The sequence below is a fragment of the Mercenaria mercenaria genome, chromosome 13, assembly GCF_021730395.1.
Source record: "Mercenaria mercenaria strain notata chromosome 13, MADL_Memer_1, whole genome shotgun sequence".
NCBI classification, from domain to species: Eukaryota; Metazoa; Mollusca; class Bivalvia; order Venerida; family Veneridae; genus Mercenaria; species Mercenaria mercenaria.
This window is the reverse complement of record NC_069373.1, coordinates 78,643,255-78,662,347: the sequence shown is the minus strand read 5'-3', so window position 1 is coordinate 78,662,347 and position 19,093 is coordinate 78,643,255. Positions and strand designations below refer to the sequence as shown.

Genomic DNA, 19,093 nt, shown 5'->3' with positions numbered 1-19,093 from the left:
TACACTCACCAATATGCATGTATCGTCACCTGACTGAGGATGAGTGTTTATTTTGCTCTAAAATGCATTCCAGATGTTAAGGGTTACAAAAAGGAAGATGCCCTCTGTAACACCTATTTCTATAGGTTGTTTGTGCTCCCCCCACCCCCAACCATCAACAGACATACATAAAATCCTTGTCCTGGCTACACCTGTGAAATTGTCAATGATAAGAATTTTGAATTGTCTGGTGTTAAAAGAGGGTCAGTCTTTAGATAAGATTTTATTACCATATTTAGCTTGGCTAAATGAAAATTTCAAACTCAGTCTTCTTTTGTCGTCCCCTCTATCAAAGTTTTTAAGAGTTAGGTTCAAGTTCTGTATTTTTTTTTGTACAACTTTGAAACTTCACACTGCTAGGTTCTATAATTCAGATTTGTATTTTGACAAGATTATGCCCCCTTTTTAAGCCTTGAGAATTTAAACTCGAGTTTAGCTATTGTAATTACCATGTGTCATTCTTTATCAGCTTACTGTTAACCCTTTGAAGGTCACAATTATGGCCAAAACTTAATGAAACTTGGCAGGAGTCATTGCCAGATTGGATATTGTGTAAAAACTAGGTCACTAAGTCAGATAATAGAAAAGAAACATTTTTATTAACATTCAGGGGCCGTATTTTTTGCCCCCAAAGGTAGGCATATTAAAATTGCACTGTTCATCCGCCTGTGTGTCTGTGCTTGCGTGCATCCGTGTAAATTCTTGTCGGGCTGTAACTCTGCCATGCATAAAGGGAATTTGAAATAACTTGGTATAAATTTTCACCATAATGAGACGATGCGTCATGCACAAGACCCAGACCCCTAGCTCCAAGGTCAAGGTCACGCTTTTAGGTTGAAGGGTAACATGGTCTGTTTTGTGTATGGTCCATAACTCTGGTATCCAAGAAGGGATTTTGAAATAACTTGGCATAAATGTTCACCATAATGAGACAACATGTCATGCACAAGACCCAGACTCCTAGCTCCAAGGTCAAGGTCACACTTATAGGTTAAAGGTTAACAGGGTCTGTTTCGTGTACGGTCCATAACTCTGGCATCCAAGAAGGGATTTTGAAATAACTTGGCATAAATGTTAACCATAATGAAACAACTTGTCATGCACAAGACTCAGACTCCTAGCTCCAAGGTCAAGGTCACACTTAGAAGTCAAAGGTTAACATGGTCTGTTCCTTGTTTGGTCAGTAACTCTTCCATTGATGAAGGGCTTTTAAAATTACCTGGCATAAATGTTCCCTATATTGAGATGAAGTGTCATGCACAAGACATAGACCCCTAGTTCCAAGATCAAGGTCACACTTAGAAGTCAAAGGTGTTTCTTGTTTGGTCAATAACTCTGCCATTTATCTTGGGATTTGAAAATAATTTGACACAAGTGTTAACCATATTGAGAAGGTGTGTCATGCTTATGACCCAGGTCTCTTGTTTGTCTCCTAAGTACAACTCTGAATTAAAAAGTGACTTGTTTGATGCTGAGATGTAGCAAACACTTTTCTGTGAAGATCTGAAAGAAGACAACCTATTTTACATTATTCATCCTCATTTCGCTGATTCATGTGAAGAAGTTGTCACTTGTGGAGAACAAGTCACTACTGGTAAAGAATCCAGGAATGCTGGTTCAAGGGTGGTATAGTACGTCATCAACAGGTGCGCGCAACACTTCCCGATGCGGCTTTTTTGTGTCAAAACATCTCGATTCGGTGAGTAAACTTGCGATTATTACATTGATAACTAATAGATTCGGAAATGACATATAGTCGAAAGTACCCGCACATGCGTCTAGTTTATCATTTACGTTTGCATTTTTCAAGAAAGCCTTCCGTTTAAGAGAACATTCGTGCACAATGCACTTCATGGAAACACTTCCCTATTCACCACACCATATTATATCGCATATCAAGAGTTTACATGCATTTCTGATAAATCCAAGCATTGACGGGTGTTCTTTTATGGTAAACAGATGTCAGTGATACCTTGATTACTCATTGGAATCTAAACTTTCCGAAAAATCAGTAAACTAAAATTTCGCCTTCCCGATTCACCAACTGAATTGATGTCCTTCCCGGCTCACCAATTTCCAGCATGACTAACATCGGGCTGGTGCTCATGTAAATGTGATCACACTTGCCTGGAAGTTCTATTAATTCGAATAACTAATTGTTAGAGTGCTTGCACTAGATGGTCTGTAAACTTCATTTAAGCATTTGAAGATAATATTGAAAGAACGAGGCATATCTTGAACATATGTTGTATACTATAAACATGCATATGTATGATATAATTATGTTCTATCATGTCCTTATATTTGTTATGTTAGATACATGAAAGATGAAAAAGGAAACAAAACTTCTAGTCTGCATTAATGGAATTGTCAATATATGTTAAAAAGGATTGCTGAATGATCGGCATGCAAGACATTATTGACATATTATATTTTCCAAAAGCTGTACGACATAATATTTGAGAAGTGGAGAACATCCCCTAACGGAATTACCCCAGACAAGGATTTCAACGCTCAACTAGGTCTCCGTACCAAACTTTGTCACGACTATGTCGGTTGCTGTTTGAAGGTATGGATATAAATAACTGATTTAATTTCAATAATGTTACAGTAGATAAATGTTAATAAGGGGTATAGTTAGATAGGCACTTCGACACATGATAACATAAATAGAAAGTATTTTGGAAACCATTAGTTAACTTGTTACTCTAATTATTTTTTCATGATAACTATTTATGGCGTGTCATCGAAAATAGTCAAGTATGATGGCTTTGATTCCGAACTTGAGTTCAAGGCAAGACTCGATGAGACAAATAAGAATATGCATTGATAATATGCTAAGTAAAGCAAAATTATATAGTTAAATTATTATCATGTGCTGATTTTTAAAGTAGCAACCTTTTAATATATTTTTAAAGGTATAAAGACGCACCAATGCAGTTTAGTTTTTAATGATATGCTACTATTTAGTTTTGTTTAACGTTTCAGGGCCACGTGATCATCACAATTGCTCGGGAAAAAATGAGAAATTACTGTATCGCGCCAACGAAATGTTCTTATCAAGGAGTTTTAGATGTGCGCAGGGAAAGACCAAGAGTGACTACAACCGAATTATAATTACCACGTAGTAGAACGGGACATTGAATCTACACTAGAAAGCGGTTGAGGATTTAACATTTTACTAATGTTCAGATTTTGCTTGCAAATCTTAGTGCACCCAATTACATGTTAAAACTCGAAGTGAGCTTGAACAGTGGTAGAACAATTTTACTTGCAATGTAAATTACTTTGCTTTTCTTAAACTGTTTAGTTGTTGAAAATGTTGTTGTATAAAAGATTATTTAAAATAGGAAATTTTACTGATTTTTTATTTAAACCCTTACACAGTGGAAGCCGTTGTGACATAAACATACGCACATACACTTTCAAGACATAGCAACATCTTCCTTTTATCAGCTAATGTTATATATTTACACAAATCAACAAAATTGATTTATTACTTGATTGTAGTAATTCTAAATTTTATACACACTTATAAATACGAGTATAATGAAAACGTTTCTTTAACTTTGGACGTAATTCTTTATAACTCAGCATTTTAAAAAATGAAATTCACCTTAAGTTTCATTAAGATCGCATATCTGACAAATTTTTTCCACATTGTATGCTTTAATTTTCTTCGATCAAGAAGCAGTGTACATCTCTATGTCACATATTCTCAACAACTGGAAATATTCAGACACGACAGAAAGACGCGAAGTGAGGATGCACTGCCTGAACTTCAAAATCAACAAAAATCAGAATATAATAACTCTTGAAACCATTAAACTGGAAAATGTTGAGGTTTTGCGCAACTACTCTAATTATAACTCAGAAATTTCATTATAAACACACAAAACTTGATAAAGTGACAATGTAGTATAATCTGTGAACGTTTATTGACCGAAACATAGAGATAACAAGAATATTTACATTGTTGTGTTTTACCCGTTATGCGCATTAGTGTCAACTACATTTCATACAAAGTTTAATACTGCTGTTGCCTTTCATCAAAATCTGTCAAATGTTATTTAGAAGAAATGAGAGGCACTGACCAGAGTCTGTGACACAGACAGACAAAACAAAACATGTTTCAATAAAAAATCACAATTGTTTGAAGTCACGCAAAATCAGATTAAATTCCATCTACAAAAGCTGTTCATGGCTAAATATTGTACGGTAGTGGTCACACGTAACAGTGAGTTGTTTCAAACGGTGTCTGAACATATTGCCAGTGAGTGAACCTCAAACAACGACTACTTTTGTGGTCTTCATTTCTGACTTTTTCACAAACATCCTCAACAAGCGGGTATTGTTCTTTCTACAATTCTGATTTTTTTGATGTGTCATTTTATTCCCGAGAAATGCATGAATTACTATATGCAGTTTATGTTCATCTGTCTACGGATATCATGTTGAACCCCAAGTGTTTCGCTTCATAATTTAATTCTGATAAACAGAATATCTCAGGTGTTTCTGTTGTGATCTGAAAAAGAAAGAGTAAATCTGTCATAATATAGCCCTTGAAAGTAAATTAAACACTGTTTTTACTGACATAAACGTTCATTGCTAAATACTAGTTTTGCTGGTATGACAACCGAAGTACCATGCGTCAAAATAAATTGAAAGGCTACATATAATTAAGTCAAACGCGATGCCACACGGGCGGTGAGCCGGGAAGTGCATCGTTTTACCTGGTGAACCGGGAAGGCGAAATTTTATATTACTGATTTCTTTGAAACTATAGATTCCAATAATTAATTAAGGTATCACTGACCTCTGTTTGCCATAAAGAACACCCGTCAAGGCATTTAGTCATTAGAAATGCATGAAAACTATTTTTATGCGATATAATATGGTGTGGTGAACGGGGAAGTGTTTCCATGAAGTGCATTGTGCTCGAATGTTCACTTAAACGTAAGACTTTCTTGAAAAATGCAAACGTCAGTGATAAACTAGAGACACATGCAGGTACTTTAGACTATATGTCATTTCCAAATATATTTGTTACCAACGAAATAATCGCAAGTTTACTCACCGAATCGAGGTGTTTTGACATAAAAAAGCCGCATCGGGAAGTGTTGCGCGCACCTGTTGATGACGTACTATACCACCCCTGGGTTAGGTTAACTTATAAAAAAGGTAATAAAATAAGGTGCTTTCAAACAAAAACAATCTGCCTCATGTACCCAACATGTGATGGATTGCAATAATCAATGATTGTTGAAATATATTTTCTTCATATATTGTCATTGTATTTTTGTCTGTCTTCTATACAGATGTGAAGCATCATGTGTTGCCGTGACAACAACAATAGCCCTGATGTTACAGAAGAATGAACGTCACTTGAAGAGAAGTGGCAAATATGATATAGAGTCTGTGATAGATGAGGCATACATGTTCTCATCAAGATTGTTAAAAAATGATAAAGATGTAAGTTTTTTTTTATAGTGTACAGTTGTGACATTTAAAATGAAATATGAACTTCATGTAATAAAAAGGATTTAGAGCATTTGAGCTCATATAAACATGTTGTTGGGGAGGGGAAAAGTGTTTATGAACAAGGTTATATTTGTTATACATTGTTTAAAAATGTATTTTAGCCGCACCATGAGAAAACCATCATAGTGCGTTTGTGACCAGCATGGATCCAGACCAGCCTGCGCATCCGCTCAGGATTGTCAGGATTCATGCTGTTCGCTTTCAAAGACTATTGCAATTAGAAAAACTGTTAGTGAACAGCATGGATCCTGCTGCGCTGGTCTGTATCCATGCTTGTTGCAAATGCACTATGTTGGTTTTCCCACGGTGTGGCTCTTTTAACAACATAAGTTTCTGAGGATATTGAAAACTTCCATTCCATTTGTAAAGTAGTTTCCGAAAACCATGTCAAAGCAAGACTTTCTATCTAGCATCCAGCTACCATAGGGGTAGTATGATTTGATGTTATAGCTTGTGCTGTTAGCACAGGAGGTAGAATACAGGGGTTTGAACTGGATAACCATGCTAGGCAGATATTCTCTATGACTTAATAGAAATCAGTGTTTCTGAAATTTTTCTTCCTCCACACCTGATCAGTGTGAGGGTTGTGAATTCAATATAACTTGTGGAAAAGGTACCAGTTCTGGTGTAGAGTCCAAAGAACATTGGTTTGTCTATCTAAATAGTGCTATAAAAATATTGCTTAAACACTGTTGAAAAATGGCTTTAAACCCATATCAAAGGTCATGCGTTTATGGAAGGACTAAATACATAGAATTTGAAAAAAGAAGTTTAAAATACCTTGAAGTTCATTGTTTTCCCAGTATAAAGTTATATTTTGTGAAATCAGATGAAAGAGTTAAAGGCATACCTGTACTGCACATCTCTGAGGGACTTACACCTTGACGAGGCTGGACGTTCCAATTATACATACAAGGCTTTAGGAGCTGGGTTCTGGGCACTGAAACAGAAAGACTTTAGACAAGCTATACAGGATATTGTTCATGAGGTAAGAAGGACAAAAGTGCATGACCTAGAAGTGATAGATATATACACCACTCGAGCAGCAAGAGGTTTTACCTTCCAGTTGAAACGAAGATATTTTGAAAATGATGGAAAGGTTTGGCTGACACAAAGATGAAAGATGTCATTGAAAAGAAACTGGTTCCTTGTGTGCCTAGAGTCTATTCAGTGTATCTAATGATAAAGTCCATGTAAATTGATTACAGGAATCATCAGGGGTGTCACATATTTAATTAGCTCTCACAACTAGAATCAAACCAAGTTGCAATTATTTTCCTGGGTCATGCTCTGTGCTAAAAAAGGAACTGATGGATTTTTTTCAGTTAAGCAGACTGATATGTAAGTTGGCAGCAAGCATATTTTGGGACTAGAACTTCACTTCAAAATAATATTTTATTAAAACAGGTTGCCACAACATCTTATATCATCATCAATTCTGAATATTTTTAACTTGTGTCACCCTGGTCTGTTGGAGAACAAAATTAGAAATCATTAAAAGTAAGTAAAGAACAAAGTCTATCAGGTGCTCAACTAGAGTGATACAGATTCAGAGCAGATACAGAATCAGTGATAGTACAAGATGGATAGGTACAAACATTATAGATAATAACAGGAAAATTATATTCGTGTATTGATCCACTGGTTATGTTTCTAATATCTACTACATATATACATAATATAATATTTTATATGGTTTCCTCAGATGAAATGAATCATTATTTTAAAAATGTAAACATATCTCTCTAATAGAGATGCTGCTTTGATGTTAAAAGGACTTCAGGCTTTCCCAGTGTTTTTAGGTCTAGGGAAATATTTGCCGGTATCAGTATATAAACACTGAGGTATTTCTATGACAGGGTGGTGACGCTGATGCCAATGCTGCTGTAGCAGGTGCTCTCCTTGGCTGTAAACTGGGTCTGGATGCCATACCCAAATCCTGGATGGAACCCTTGAAACATAGGGTCTGGTTAGATGAACTGATAGATAGGTAAACTGTTGAATATATTTATGATTGATAGACATTGATGTTGTAGCTGATTGCAAGGCTTAAAATTTTTACAGTTTCATAACTTCATTAAAATGTTAATATTAAGAGGTAAATGGGATTTTTGTGAGTGCTGTTCTCTTGTCATTTGTCTTGTACAACTTTTGCTGGTTCTACTAAGTAAGTTAGGTTTGTACAAAGATATTTGCTATTTCAGTGCAAACAGCTGCAGACCCTGGATACCATCCTTTATGTTATTTTGGACACTTTTTAATACTGTGGCTAATGTACCAAGTGTATCGAAATTAAACACTGACATTAGCCATGGTATATCAGTATGATGTTTTATATAAATGACAAAAATTACACAAACCAAAGTCAAATCTTCATTTTGTTTAAATTTTGCTATTGAACACTTTAATATTATTTCATTGTCTCCCTCTGAGAACCTTAAATAGACTCTATTGAAGTATGTTGCCAGATTTTATAGATATAGTTTAACATTTATATGTCAGTCACAAAGATAATATACAAAAGACAAAAAAACAACAAAAAACAACATTTAGCTGTATTAGTTTATGGACAATGTCCTAGTCAAATAAAGCAGTTTCATATTCTGTTCCATTACCTCGATGTTTTCAGCTTTGCACAAATATTCTCAAAATCTAACTGATATGTATTGTTTATAATCAATTAACAATCTTGATAGATTTTAACACCAGTATATATATTTGGTGATTTTTTGCAGGTATTTTTATATGATGGAAAGAAAGAAAAGGCAGAAGGAAACAGTGGTGTAGTGATGAACATGGAAGTTGTTACAGCTGAACATATCATTCTTCTGATCTTCGAGATAAACTTCAGAGCAGTTGGATTTTTAGATATAATTATGTCTATTTTCTCTGGCATTAATGATGTTGTGATAACATATTATACCTCTGCTGGTTTCCAGGGTTATGAGTAGTTAATTGGTTAAAGGCACTGACTTCCAGATCGTACGACAACAAAAGAAAAGAAAATTTTTGAATATCAGGAAATTATTGTTACATTTCTTAAGAAGGCTTTGAAACTTAGTTACAGACTGATTATATGTTAGTAAAACAAATGAGAATTAGTAGTTGTACCGAGGTAAATTGCCTTAATTATAAATCTTAATATTTAACGGTCTTTAGGAACGAATTTCCATGGTGTATTGGTTAAGAACATGGGAAAGTTTCTTATTGCAGAGGCGGCACTGGTTCAGTTCTTGACTCTGGCATTTTTTTCCTTGATTAGGTATTTTTTTAAGATAGTTTAGAATCAAATTTCATGTTCTCATGTTCATAATATAACCAAACTTCAAATTTTAAAGAAAGATCATTTTTAGCCAAAATCTGAAGGTCATTGTCTTTAAAATTTAGAACAGTTAGAGGCGTGAAGGAAATCTGTTACAGAGAATGACTTGGGACCGGTTTCTGTTGTCTGCGATTTGTTACTATGTTGTGGATCTGTTGGTTAGATCTGTTGTTTAGTAGTCTACTCTAATGTCTTTCTTTTCACTAAGCAATTTATTCAGACGCTAAACAAATGTCCTCCTGGAATAAACCATTCATTGATGGATTTTCATCTCGCAATCAATAGGGCCAACTATCTCTTCTGTACACTTGATCCTGATTTCAGGAGAAAATAATTGCTGTAAAAGTGCTAACAGAGTGAAATTAATGGCCTCTTGGAGGAAAAAATTAAAATAAAGAAATGTATATATATATATGATAGTGATGGGCAAATCGGTTAGATTTGCCCATCGATTAATCGGCATAATCGGACAAGCCAACCGATTCGATTAATCGGATATAATCGGATAATCGGTTACTCTAGTTGCATGTCTGTAAGGTCATCTCACAGTGTATGTTTTATGTCATTACTTAGGAAATGAACCACACAGATGTCAAATATCCTATTTCCATTGTATCCCTTCATAAACATGAGTAAGTTAACAGTATAAAAGTAAAATATTTGTGAAGATAGTAAACTTCAAATCAGGTACTTGTCTTAGTTTCACAAGGGACTTATCCAGTGATATTGTGTTATCAAATTAAAATTGTTTGGAGCAAAAAACGTATTAATGATTTATTAAGTCTTAGCTTACGACTGGAATGATTTCAATCCCATAAAATCAAAAAATGAAAATTCCTTTGCTAATATGCTTGCGTAAGTCTTACGGCATGCTATGCATACTGCCATACTAATGTCAAGAGTTTAGGTTGATGGTTTTCCCGGCTTAATGTTGTAAAAGCCATATATCTTCCAAAATCAGGGTGATCACAGATGACCTCAATTTCTTTCGAGACTTTGGAGGATGCCATTTTTAGGTAGAGTACTTTCCCTTGGCCTAATTGCCCCCAAAGAACCATAAATACCAGAAAGAAAGAGGTCAGAAACAACTAAATTATCCGTTTAGGGTGCCAAATAATTTATCAGTCAGGGAAAAGTGAAGTCGGCGATCGCGCTCATGAATGCAGCGCCAACGATTATTCGATTGTCGCCGATTGTCGGCCCATCACTAATATATGACATGATTTTTTAAAGCGTTTGGCCCTACTTTGGTATAGCTTTTAATAAAGAGGGCAATTTTGCAGGGTTAATGCAAAAAGGTACTATAACCTTCTTTAATTAACAGCACTTAGTACTTTTTTTGTATCAACACCGTGAAAATTTTAATTATCAAAATTGCTATATAGGTTTAAACATACATTGAATTGTATTAAAAATATGTTATTATTTAAATTGCTGCCATGATAGACTGGAAATGGATTGTTATTACAGAAATGTAGTTAGTGTTTGAAATTATTTTTTGTCCAGTATTTTTCAAATTATCAGGAAATTTATTTTGGTAAATCAACATTTCCTTCCAGGCCTTTTATTAACTCGGTTAGTCACATACTTAAAGTTGGAGCTTAAATTTGTAAACAAAAAATAATTTCAAACACTAAAACAGGTTAGTGTTTATTAGTAAGCATTTATCAAATTAAATTGGTCTGGCGCAGCGACCAATTCAATTTCATAAATGCTTACTAATAAACACTAACCTGTATGAAATGAAATAGATACATTCCAAATTTATTATGTAACGGTTACTATTATTTATGTTGTTGTTTCATAAAGCATAATCATAGTGTTATTCAAGCAATATTTTTTTGTGTATTTAAGTACCACTATTTACATTTACTCACAACTTTATTGTACTGACTGTTAGTTGTATTTTTATATGCCGGAAGGGACGTATTATGTTATGACGCCGGTGTCCGTCTGTCTGTCCTTCCATCTGTCCGTCCGTCCGATAGCAATTTCGTGTCCACTCTGTAACTCTTGAACCCCTTGAAGGATTTCAAGGAAACTTGACACAAATATTCACCACACAGAGACGACGTGCAGAGCGCTTGATTCGGATGACTAGCTTCAAGGTCAAGGTCACACTTAGGGGTCAAAGGTCATATGAGTGTGTTTCGTGTCCGCTCTGTAACTCTTGAACTGCTTGAAAGATTTCAAAGAAACTTGACACAAATGTTCACCGCACAGAGACGACGTGCAGTTCGCTTGTTTCGGTTGACTAGCTTCAAGGTCAAGGTCACACTTAGGAGTGAAAGGTCATATATGACTTTGCTGTGTCCGCTCTGTAACTCTTGAACTGTTTGAAGGATTTCAAAGAAACTTGGCACAAATGTTCACCACACTGAGACGACTTGCAGAGGGCTTGTTTCTGATGACTAGCTTCAAGGTCAAGGTCACACTTAGGAGTGAAAGGTCATATATGACTTTGCTGTGTCCGCTCTGTAACTCTTGAACTGCTTGAAGGATTTCAAAGAAACTTGGCACAAATGTTCACCACACTGAGATGACATGCAGAGGGCATGTTTTGGATGACTCACTTCAAGGTCAAGGTCACACTTAGGGGTCAAAGGTCATATATGAATTTGCTTTGTGTATATTGCTCTGCATTGCAGTGCTCTTGTTTTTATTTGGCAGATCCCTTTTTTGTTCTCTTACAATAATTTTTTTTTTTGTATTACTTCCCTTTTTTGTTAATTTAAATAGCTTATTTTGAAACTTTTTTATTTTTGGCCGTAGGGAAAAACCGAGACCACTTTTCTGTGGTACAACATGGATGGTACACCCAATTTTTAGATGTAATTTGACATAACTTTACCTGGTAAGAATTTTTTTGTGGACTTAGAATTTTTTTGTAATTTCTTCTTTTTGTTGTTCCTGTCCTTTGGGCTTCAACAGTCAAGTTCTTTAAATTTTGCTCCCATCCTCTGGTGTAACCCTTCGGGCGTATATTGTCCCGCTTGGCGGCACTCTTGTTTTGTTAGTGTATCATACTAGAAAAATTTAAATTCCAATGAAACAAATGAAGTTTTGTCATTTTGAAGCTTCATTTGGAAAATGTGTAAATACTTACCATGAAATATGAATATATGAAATTTAATAATTGCATTTTTATCAGTCATGTTATGGTAACCAAGACTTTACAAGATATAAACATAATAATAAACATAGATATATGGCATATTGACTTTATGTGTTAACTCTTAATCATGGAGCTTTTATTGTAAATGTCTATTTAATGTCAGCAGTCACTTGAAACCCTGAAAATGTAAGACATGAATGAAAGATTATTATTTTGTAGTTGGAGGAAAACAACTTTTTTGTACATTTTATGTTATATTTTATGGTATATTGGTCTTATTTTTATATTATAAAGTTTGTAACATACATTATATTAGCTGTTGTATCAGTATTGCTGGCCAGTTTGCTTGTCATTGAAACAGATAGTGAGAATATTTGTATGTTTCAGTGTACCAACAAAAAAACTTCCACAGATAAAACATATCTAGGTGCCCGCTTGTGATGAAATAATGCACGGAGGGGCAGCTGGGGTCTTCCTCCATCATCTGAAAAGTCACCATATGACCTGTAATTGTGTCAATGCGACGTTAAACCCAACAAAAACAAAACAAAAAATGGATAAAATGCAAGATGCAATATTTCCTCATGTGGCTCAGTCATGAGCAAAACTATAAAATGTGGTGTTCATGAGTGAAAAATATTTGGATACTGTCAGTCATGAGCAAAACTATAAAATGTGTGGTGTTTATGAGTGAAAAATATTTGGATACTGTCAGTCATGAGCAAAACTATAAAATGTGTGGTGTTCATGAGTGAAAAATATTTGGATACTGTCAGTCATGAGCAAAACTATAAAATGTGTGGTGTTCATGAGTGAAAAATATTTGGAAACTGTCAGTCATGAGCAAAACTATCAAATGTGTGGTGTTCATGAGTGGAAAATATTTGGATACTGTCAGTCATGAGCAAAACTATAAAATGTGTGGTGTTCATGAGTGAAAAATATTTGGATACTGTCAGTCATGAGCAAAACTATCAAATGTGTGGTGTTCATGAGTGGAAAATATTTGGATACTGTCAGTCATGAGCAAAACTATAAAATGTGTGGTGTTCATGAGTGGAAAATATTTGGATACTGTCAGTCATGAGCAAAACTATAAAATGTGTGGTGTTCATGAGTGAAAAATATTTGGATACTACATTTAAAACAAACAGATTTTCTGTTTATTTCATGATTTAACTAACTTTCATCCATTTTGTGGTTTCTTACTGGTGAAAACTATATTTGATTTTTTTCACTGTATAAGTACCAGACATATTCCATAGCATTTACTATTTTCAGATATATTTTATGTAAATGTCTGTTTGTATCACTTTTTTCAGTTACGTAAAGAATACCGAGTTGCCATAGCAAAAAATATATAACACACTACAATCTATTAACCTTATTAAGTTTGAGGTATAAATACAGAAAAAGATGAATGATTGCATTTAATTGTATAGCAGTTTTCTGGCAATATCCTAACACACTATATGTAGGTTTAACAACAAGAACTTAAAAATAATACGTAGGAAGAAATAATGTATTTGGCAAAATTATGTTTGTTTATAAAAGTTAAATATATCATTGCTGGTAATCCAAAGGGTTTTCATTTTTAGCTTGACTATACAAAGTATATGGTGTGCTATTCTACTCAACCCAGTGTTGTGCTATATGATATGACACATGGTGCATTATTCTTCCAGAAATTTTCCATGATTACCATCCATACTCGCTTATAAGGCGCACTCACTTATAAGACGCACCCTGATATTGGACTTTCAATCGGGGAGGTTTTGCACTGACCCTCTTATAAGACGCGGTCATATTTTTATACCAACCATATCAGAAATTTGTAGAGATGCATTATTTTCTCCAGCATTCTGTGTTTTGTAATAGAAATTGGCAGAAAATCGCCAGTTTTATTGTGAAAATGCAGAATTGAAATGAATTAGTAACTGCTGAAAACAGGCTAAAGAAAGGCCGAAATTTTGACTATTCACCAATTTTATTTTTGAAAGAACTTGCAGACTTGTTTTATAATATGTTAAATAAAATAAAGTATTTTAAAATCCACTTTCGTGTGTAAAAAGTGCATTGGAATAACTTCAAAACAGCGAAATGACGTCTAGAAAACGGCGGAAAATTGATGATTTTCGCCGATTTTATTTTTAAAAGAACTTGCAGACCTGTTTCATAATATGTAGAATAAAATAAAATATTTTAAAGTCCACTTTCATGTGTAATAATATGCACAAAAATAACTTCGAAACAGGGAAATTACGTCTAGAAATTTGACGATACTCGCCGATTTTATTCATAATGCTTAGAAATGCTGAATGTTCGGCCATGTTTCCATAACAGTAACACAGAGTGTTTAAGAAAATAATGTATTTCTTGCAATTATTCGAGGACTACCGGGATACGCAATTTTTAAATTGCTTTCAAAGGATCTCCCATACATGTTTAGGATTTTTTTCATTCAAACATGCGCTGCATACAATGAGAAAATTAATGAGATTAAATATCCTTACCAATTTTCCCAAAGTAATTAACGCAAGTCCGAAAAAGCAAACAAACAAACAAGCATATTACATATTTTCATTTTATGTGACATACGGTAACAAATAATGCATTAATTTATCACATATTTCGAACACACAAAATTAATCATATGATTTTAGAGCAAGTGTGTACACAAATTATTTGCAAACAAATTGACAGTCGAGTTATCAACACTTTAATCTTCAAACAAATTTTAAACAGCAAATTCATTACATCAATTTTTCATATCATATTTATTGCAATTTTCAATGACTTTAACACTACAATCAGTCATAAAATCAATGAATGTCAATGAATCTTGATAGCGTTATCATGTATTCACAGTTATTTTCTTACATCACATCATCAAAACCCCTCAAATTCATCATCATTGCTATCACCAAATAATTCATCAAATTGTTCACTTGTGACATTTTCGTCATATATCCACTGATCATCACATTCATCATCACTGATTTCATCTGTACCAGCATCCGCTTCTTCGCGGTCACGCACTAAGTCACTGAATAGTTCATCATCTTGAGTACCATCCATTGAGTTCGAGATTCCACATTTGAGGAAGGATTTGATTACCATTTCATGGGGAAATTTGTTCCACGAATCTATCACCCACTAATGCCAGACCTGGACATTTAAGATTGCCAGCCTTCGTAAGCTGCTTTTCACCATTAACCATCCATTCATTCCACTTATGTCACATGTTCACTTTAAACAGTTTATTCAAACATACATCCAGAGGTTGTAACACAGAAGTACATCCTCCAGGGATCACACACCTATATGAACGATGCGATTTCAGTTTATCCTTCACTTTATCAACAAGGTGAGCTCTGAACATGTCCCACACTAACAACGATTTCTGATTCAGCATAGCACCAGGACACTTAAACCAGACTTCCTCAAGGGGGCACATTCATCTGCCCAACCTTTTTCCTGCACAAACACACGATATCAGAAGGTAACTTTTCTTTCGGCATTGTCTTCCACTTAAATACTGCAGGTTTCAGCTTTGTTCCATCGGCAAGACACAATAACACTACAGTAAAATGGGCTTTGTCACTGCCTGTCGTTCTCACCGTTACTGTTTTAGTCCCTTTTATATCAACTGTTCAATTGCCTGGCATGTCGAAGAACATCGGCGTTTCATCCATATTTCCTATAGCACCCAACTCAAAATCATGTTCCTTTCTCAAGTCAGTCACAAACTTATGAAAAGAGTCTACCTTATCATTATAAAGTAGCGGCAATTTCTGCGCTATATGTGTTTTCTGCCTCAATACCAGATCATGTCTTTTCATGAATCGTGAGCACCAACCACTTGAAGCTTTAAACTCTGAATATCCATTTTCCTTCACAAGTTGTAATGCTTGAAAATGGATCGTGGCACGTGTAACATTAAATCCACGTATCTGTAATCCAGTCTTTCAACTTTCCCTCAATATCATCGTAAGGTGATATCACAGTTCTCATTTTCTTCACAGATCTAGACTCAACGTTTAACTTTTAGTTTCTTTATTTCGCCAGTCTCTCACCATTTTTTCTGTCACGTCGAATTCTCTTTCGGCAACGCGGTTTGAATTTGCTTTTGCATATTCCACAACTTTAAGTTTAAATATCATATCATAAGAGTTCCTTTTGCGTTCATTGTTTATTCCGGCGATTAAGAATTGACAATAATGTATCGATTGATTATAGATAAAAAAAGGTGGCGAGATTAGGATACATGTACTTTTATGGCAGTTAATCTGTCAAATGATACGACACAGTCATGTCAATTAAAAATGGATATGCCCCCTTTGAAATGTTGTCCAATCGTATTCCAGTTCCGAGTAGCTAGGCATCTCTACTGTACTTTCATTTGGCTAGAGGGCAGCATTACAATAATTGCAGCCAACTATTCTATGAAGTCGCCAATTAACATCAGTCAGTGTTTATGATACATCTATTTCTATACACGTGTTTATTTAACAGTTTGCACCACCGATTTATAATGGATGCGGTTTAGCAGTTTACACTTGCAACAGTTATAGGTATTATATGCAATTGGCGATAATTAACTTTTAATTACGAAAAAGTATTTTCTTTGCTCAGTTATATCTGTCATTACCAAAGAACTAAAGCTAATTCTCCAAGTGTTCTGAAAAAGTTTTGATTTTAAAAGGAAAAAAAATACATTTGTAAATAAAATATACTTTCGATATTAAACTATCAAATCGTAAAGTAAGTAAATAACAGATCGTTACTGAGGACTGAAACACGGTACGTGTCCGTTTAGATTTTAGTACGGATATGCAATGGCTGACGAAAAACGAAAGTAGTGGTTTGCAGACTTGGAAAAAAATACATTTGTAAATAAAATATACTTTCGATATTAATATATCAAACCGTAAAATAAGTAAATAATAGATCTTTATCGCGGACCGTAAAGTTTTTAGCATTGCAATGCAATGGCTGCCGAAAAACGAAAGTACCTGTCTGCAGACATGGAAATAAGATGCCCTGAGCTGTAAACTTGAGACTTTTTTTATTTTCATTTAATTTTCTTGTAGTATGCGCTTGTAAGATGCCTGCCCTTCATGGAACCAAAAATATGATCCCTAAAACTGCATCTTATACGCGAATATAGACGGTATGTCCTTTTTGTACATAGTTAATGTTTTTATACACTTTATCTCTATCTCTGTTATTATTAAATACATTTGAAACAGACTAACTATTGTCCAATATCTTCATCTACATTAGAGTTATAAAACTCCAGTAGCAGCTCCAGTTTCCTTAGATGTGCCCCATTTTACAGTCCAGCAATGAAATAGTCTAGCACGCTGTCTCCTGTGACAGCTCATGTTCTCTTCTGATGTAACACAAATCTCTCTTTTACATGGTGCAGATTTAAAGTACAGTCAATCTTTGTTCACTCATACTTGGATAATTTGAACACTGCCCTTTGCTCGAACTCATCATCAGGTCCTGGCAAAATCCCTGGATAATATAAATTGATGGCTCGAACTACTGATAACTTAAACAAATTTTGCTGGTCCCATCGAGTATGAGGGAATGAGGTTCGATTGTATGCCTTTACCACTGTACTCATTGTATTTAAAGAAACAAAAAGGTTCTTTTCTTATAGGCCTGTTTTGGAAAAACGGGACGTATTATGTGATGGCGTGTCCGTCTGTCAGTCAAAATTTGTGTCCGGAGCATAAGTTTATAACCATTAAAGATATTGACTTTAAACTTGGCATATAGGCAGGTTGTGATGAGACGATGTGCAGAGTGTGAAGTCATGCTTAACAGTTAGCATAGGTGAAAACTTCATTCTTTTTATTACTAACTTATTAATTCTCAGTGAAAAGAACAACTGACAATAGTGCAATGTAAAGGTTTTTTACTGGCAGAGAAACCATCTTTTTTGGTACAAAATTACAGTTTTGTGAAGGCAGGTAATAGAATGGGTTAAGATTCCATACTGGTGCAGAATTTCAATAAATGTCCAAGGTTTTAAAATTCATTACAATTCAATTCAGCTCTGCATCTTCAAATTGTACTTGTAAAACCTCAGTCTTAAGATTAAACTAGGTACTAGATTTTACATGCATCAAGCAGGTGCTCCATAGTATATTTAGTTCTTTTTTTACACACAGGCATACAGGATATGCATTTTCAAGTAACAACCATTCTATTTTTCCTTGTTTTCTACGCATAATGCAACTTAACCCATGTGACACATGAAAGGAGGCATTAGACATACCTATAGCTAGTTCTCATTTACAGCCTTTTCTTGGCCTAGGGATCAGAGTAGGTAGAAACCTATGTGTTTGTAATTGATCATACTGACAGTCCATTCAGTAGATATAAGTGTAATATGCTTAGAAATGCTTATGTATAAAATTGTTATTTTGTATTGATATTTCATGTTTGTAAAAAACGGATCTCTCACTGTAAAAGAACAAAAACACATTAAGTCTTTCAATTTAGATCTACTGAACCTTTGTTAATGCTTTATTATATGTATTAGTGCAATTTATTTTGTAATACAATTGTATATGGGAAAATGTTGCAGTGTTTTCAATTTACCAGTTATATCTTAGTGCTGTGTCAGTTTCAGTGCTGTTTCAAGGTATATATACACCCTCTCATACGCTGTGTCAGTTTCAGTGCTGTTTCAAGGTATATATACGCCCTCTCATACGCCGTGTCAGTTTCAGTGCTGTGTCAAGGTATATATACACCCTCTCATACGCCGTGTCAGTTTCAGTGCTGTGTCAAGGTATATATACACCCTCTCATACTTTGTTTAGAGATTTCCAAGGCAACAAGGAAAATGACATTTGTTGATAATACTTATCAAAATTGGCCCACACTGATATTTGTTAGCAATAGTCAGAGCTATTCTACTCACCCTGGCATAACCCTCTTATTTGTATCCATTTTTTTTTTTACATAAAAATAATTTCTGATAAGTCCCACTTAATAAAAAAAAAATCCCCCCCCCCCCCCCTCCCTCGCAAAAAAAAAAACCGACCTACCTACCC

At 34.6% G+C, this 19,093-nt stretch overlaps 1 protein-coding gene and 1 long non-coding RNA gene across 2 annotated transcripts in view; both read left to right on the top strand.

Annotated features, from left to right (window-relative positions):
• LOC128548063 (ADP-ribosylarginine hydrolase Tri1-like) overlaps positions 1-19,003 on the top strand; it is a 58,184-nt gene extending 39,181 nt beyond the window's left edge. The window contains exons 6-9 of the mRNA XM_053522413.1: positions 5,358-5,511; positions 6,410-6,568; positions 7,440-7,570; positions 8,316-19,003. Coding sequence (XP_053378388.1) covers positions 5,358-5,511; positions 6,410-6,568; positions 7,440-7,570; positions 8,316-8,367 — 496 coding nt within the window. The 3' untranslated portion in view covers positions 8,368-19,003. The remainder of the gene's footprint in view (positions 1-5,357; positions 5,512-6,409; positions 6,569-7,439; positions 7,571-8,315) is intronic.
• Positions 1,672-3,415, top strand: LOC128548066 (uncharacterized). Its single transcript, XR_008366885.1, has 2 exons — positions 1,672-2,608; positions 3,028-3,415. It is a non-coding gene; the product is annotated as an uncharacterized LOC128548066 (long non-coding RNA).
• Positions 19,004-19,093: the final 90 nt, after the last annotated feature.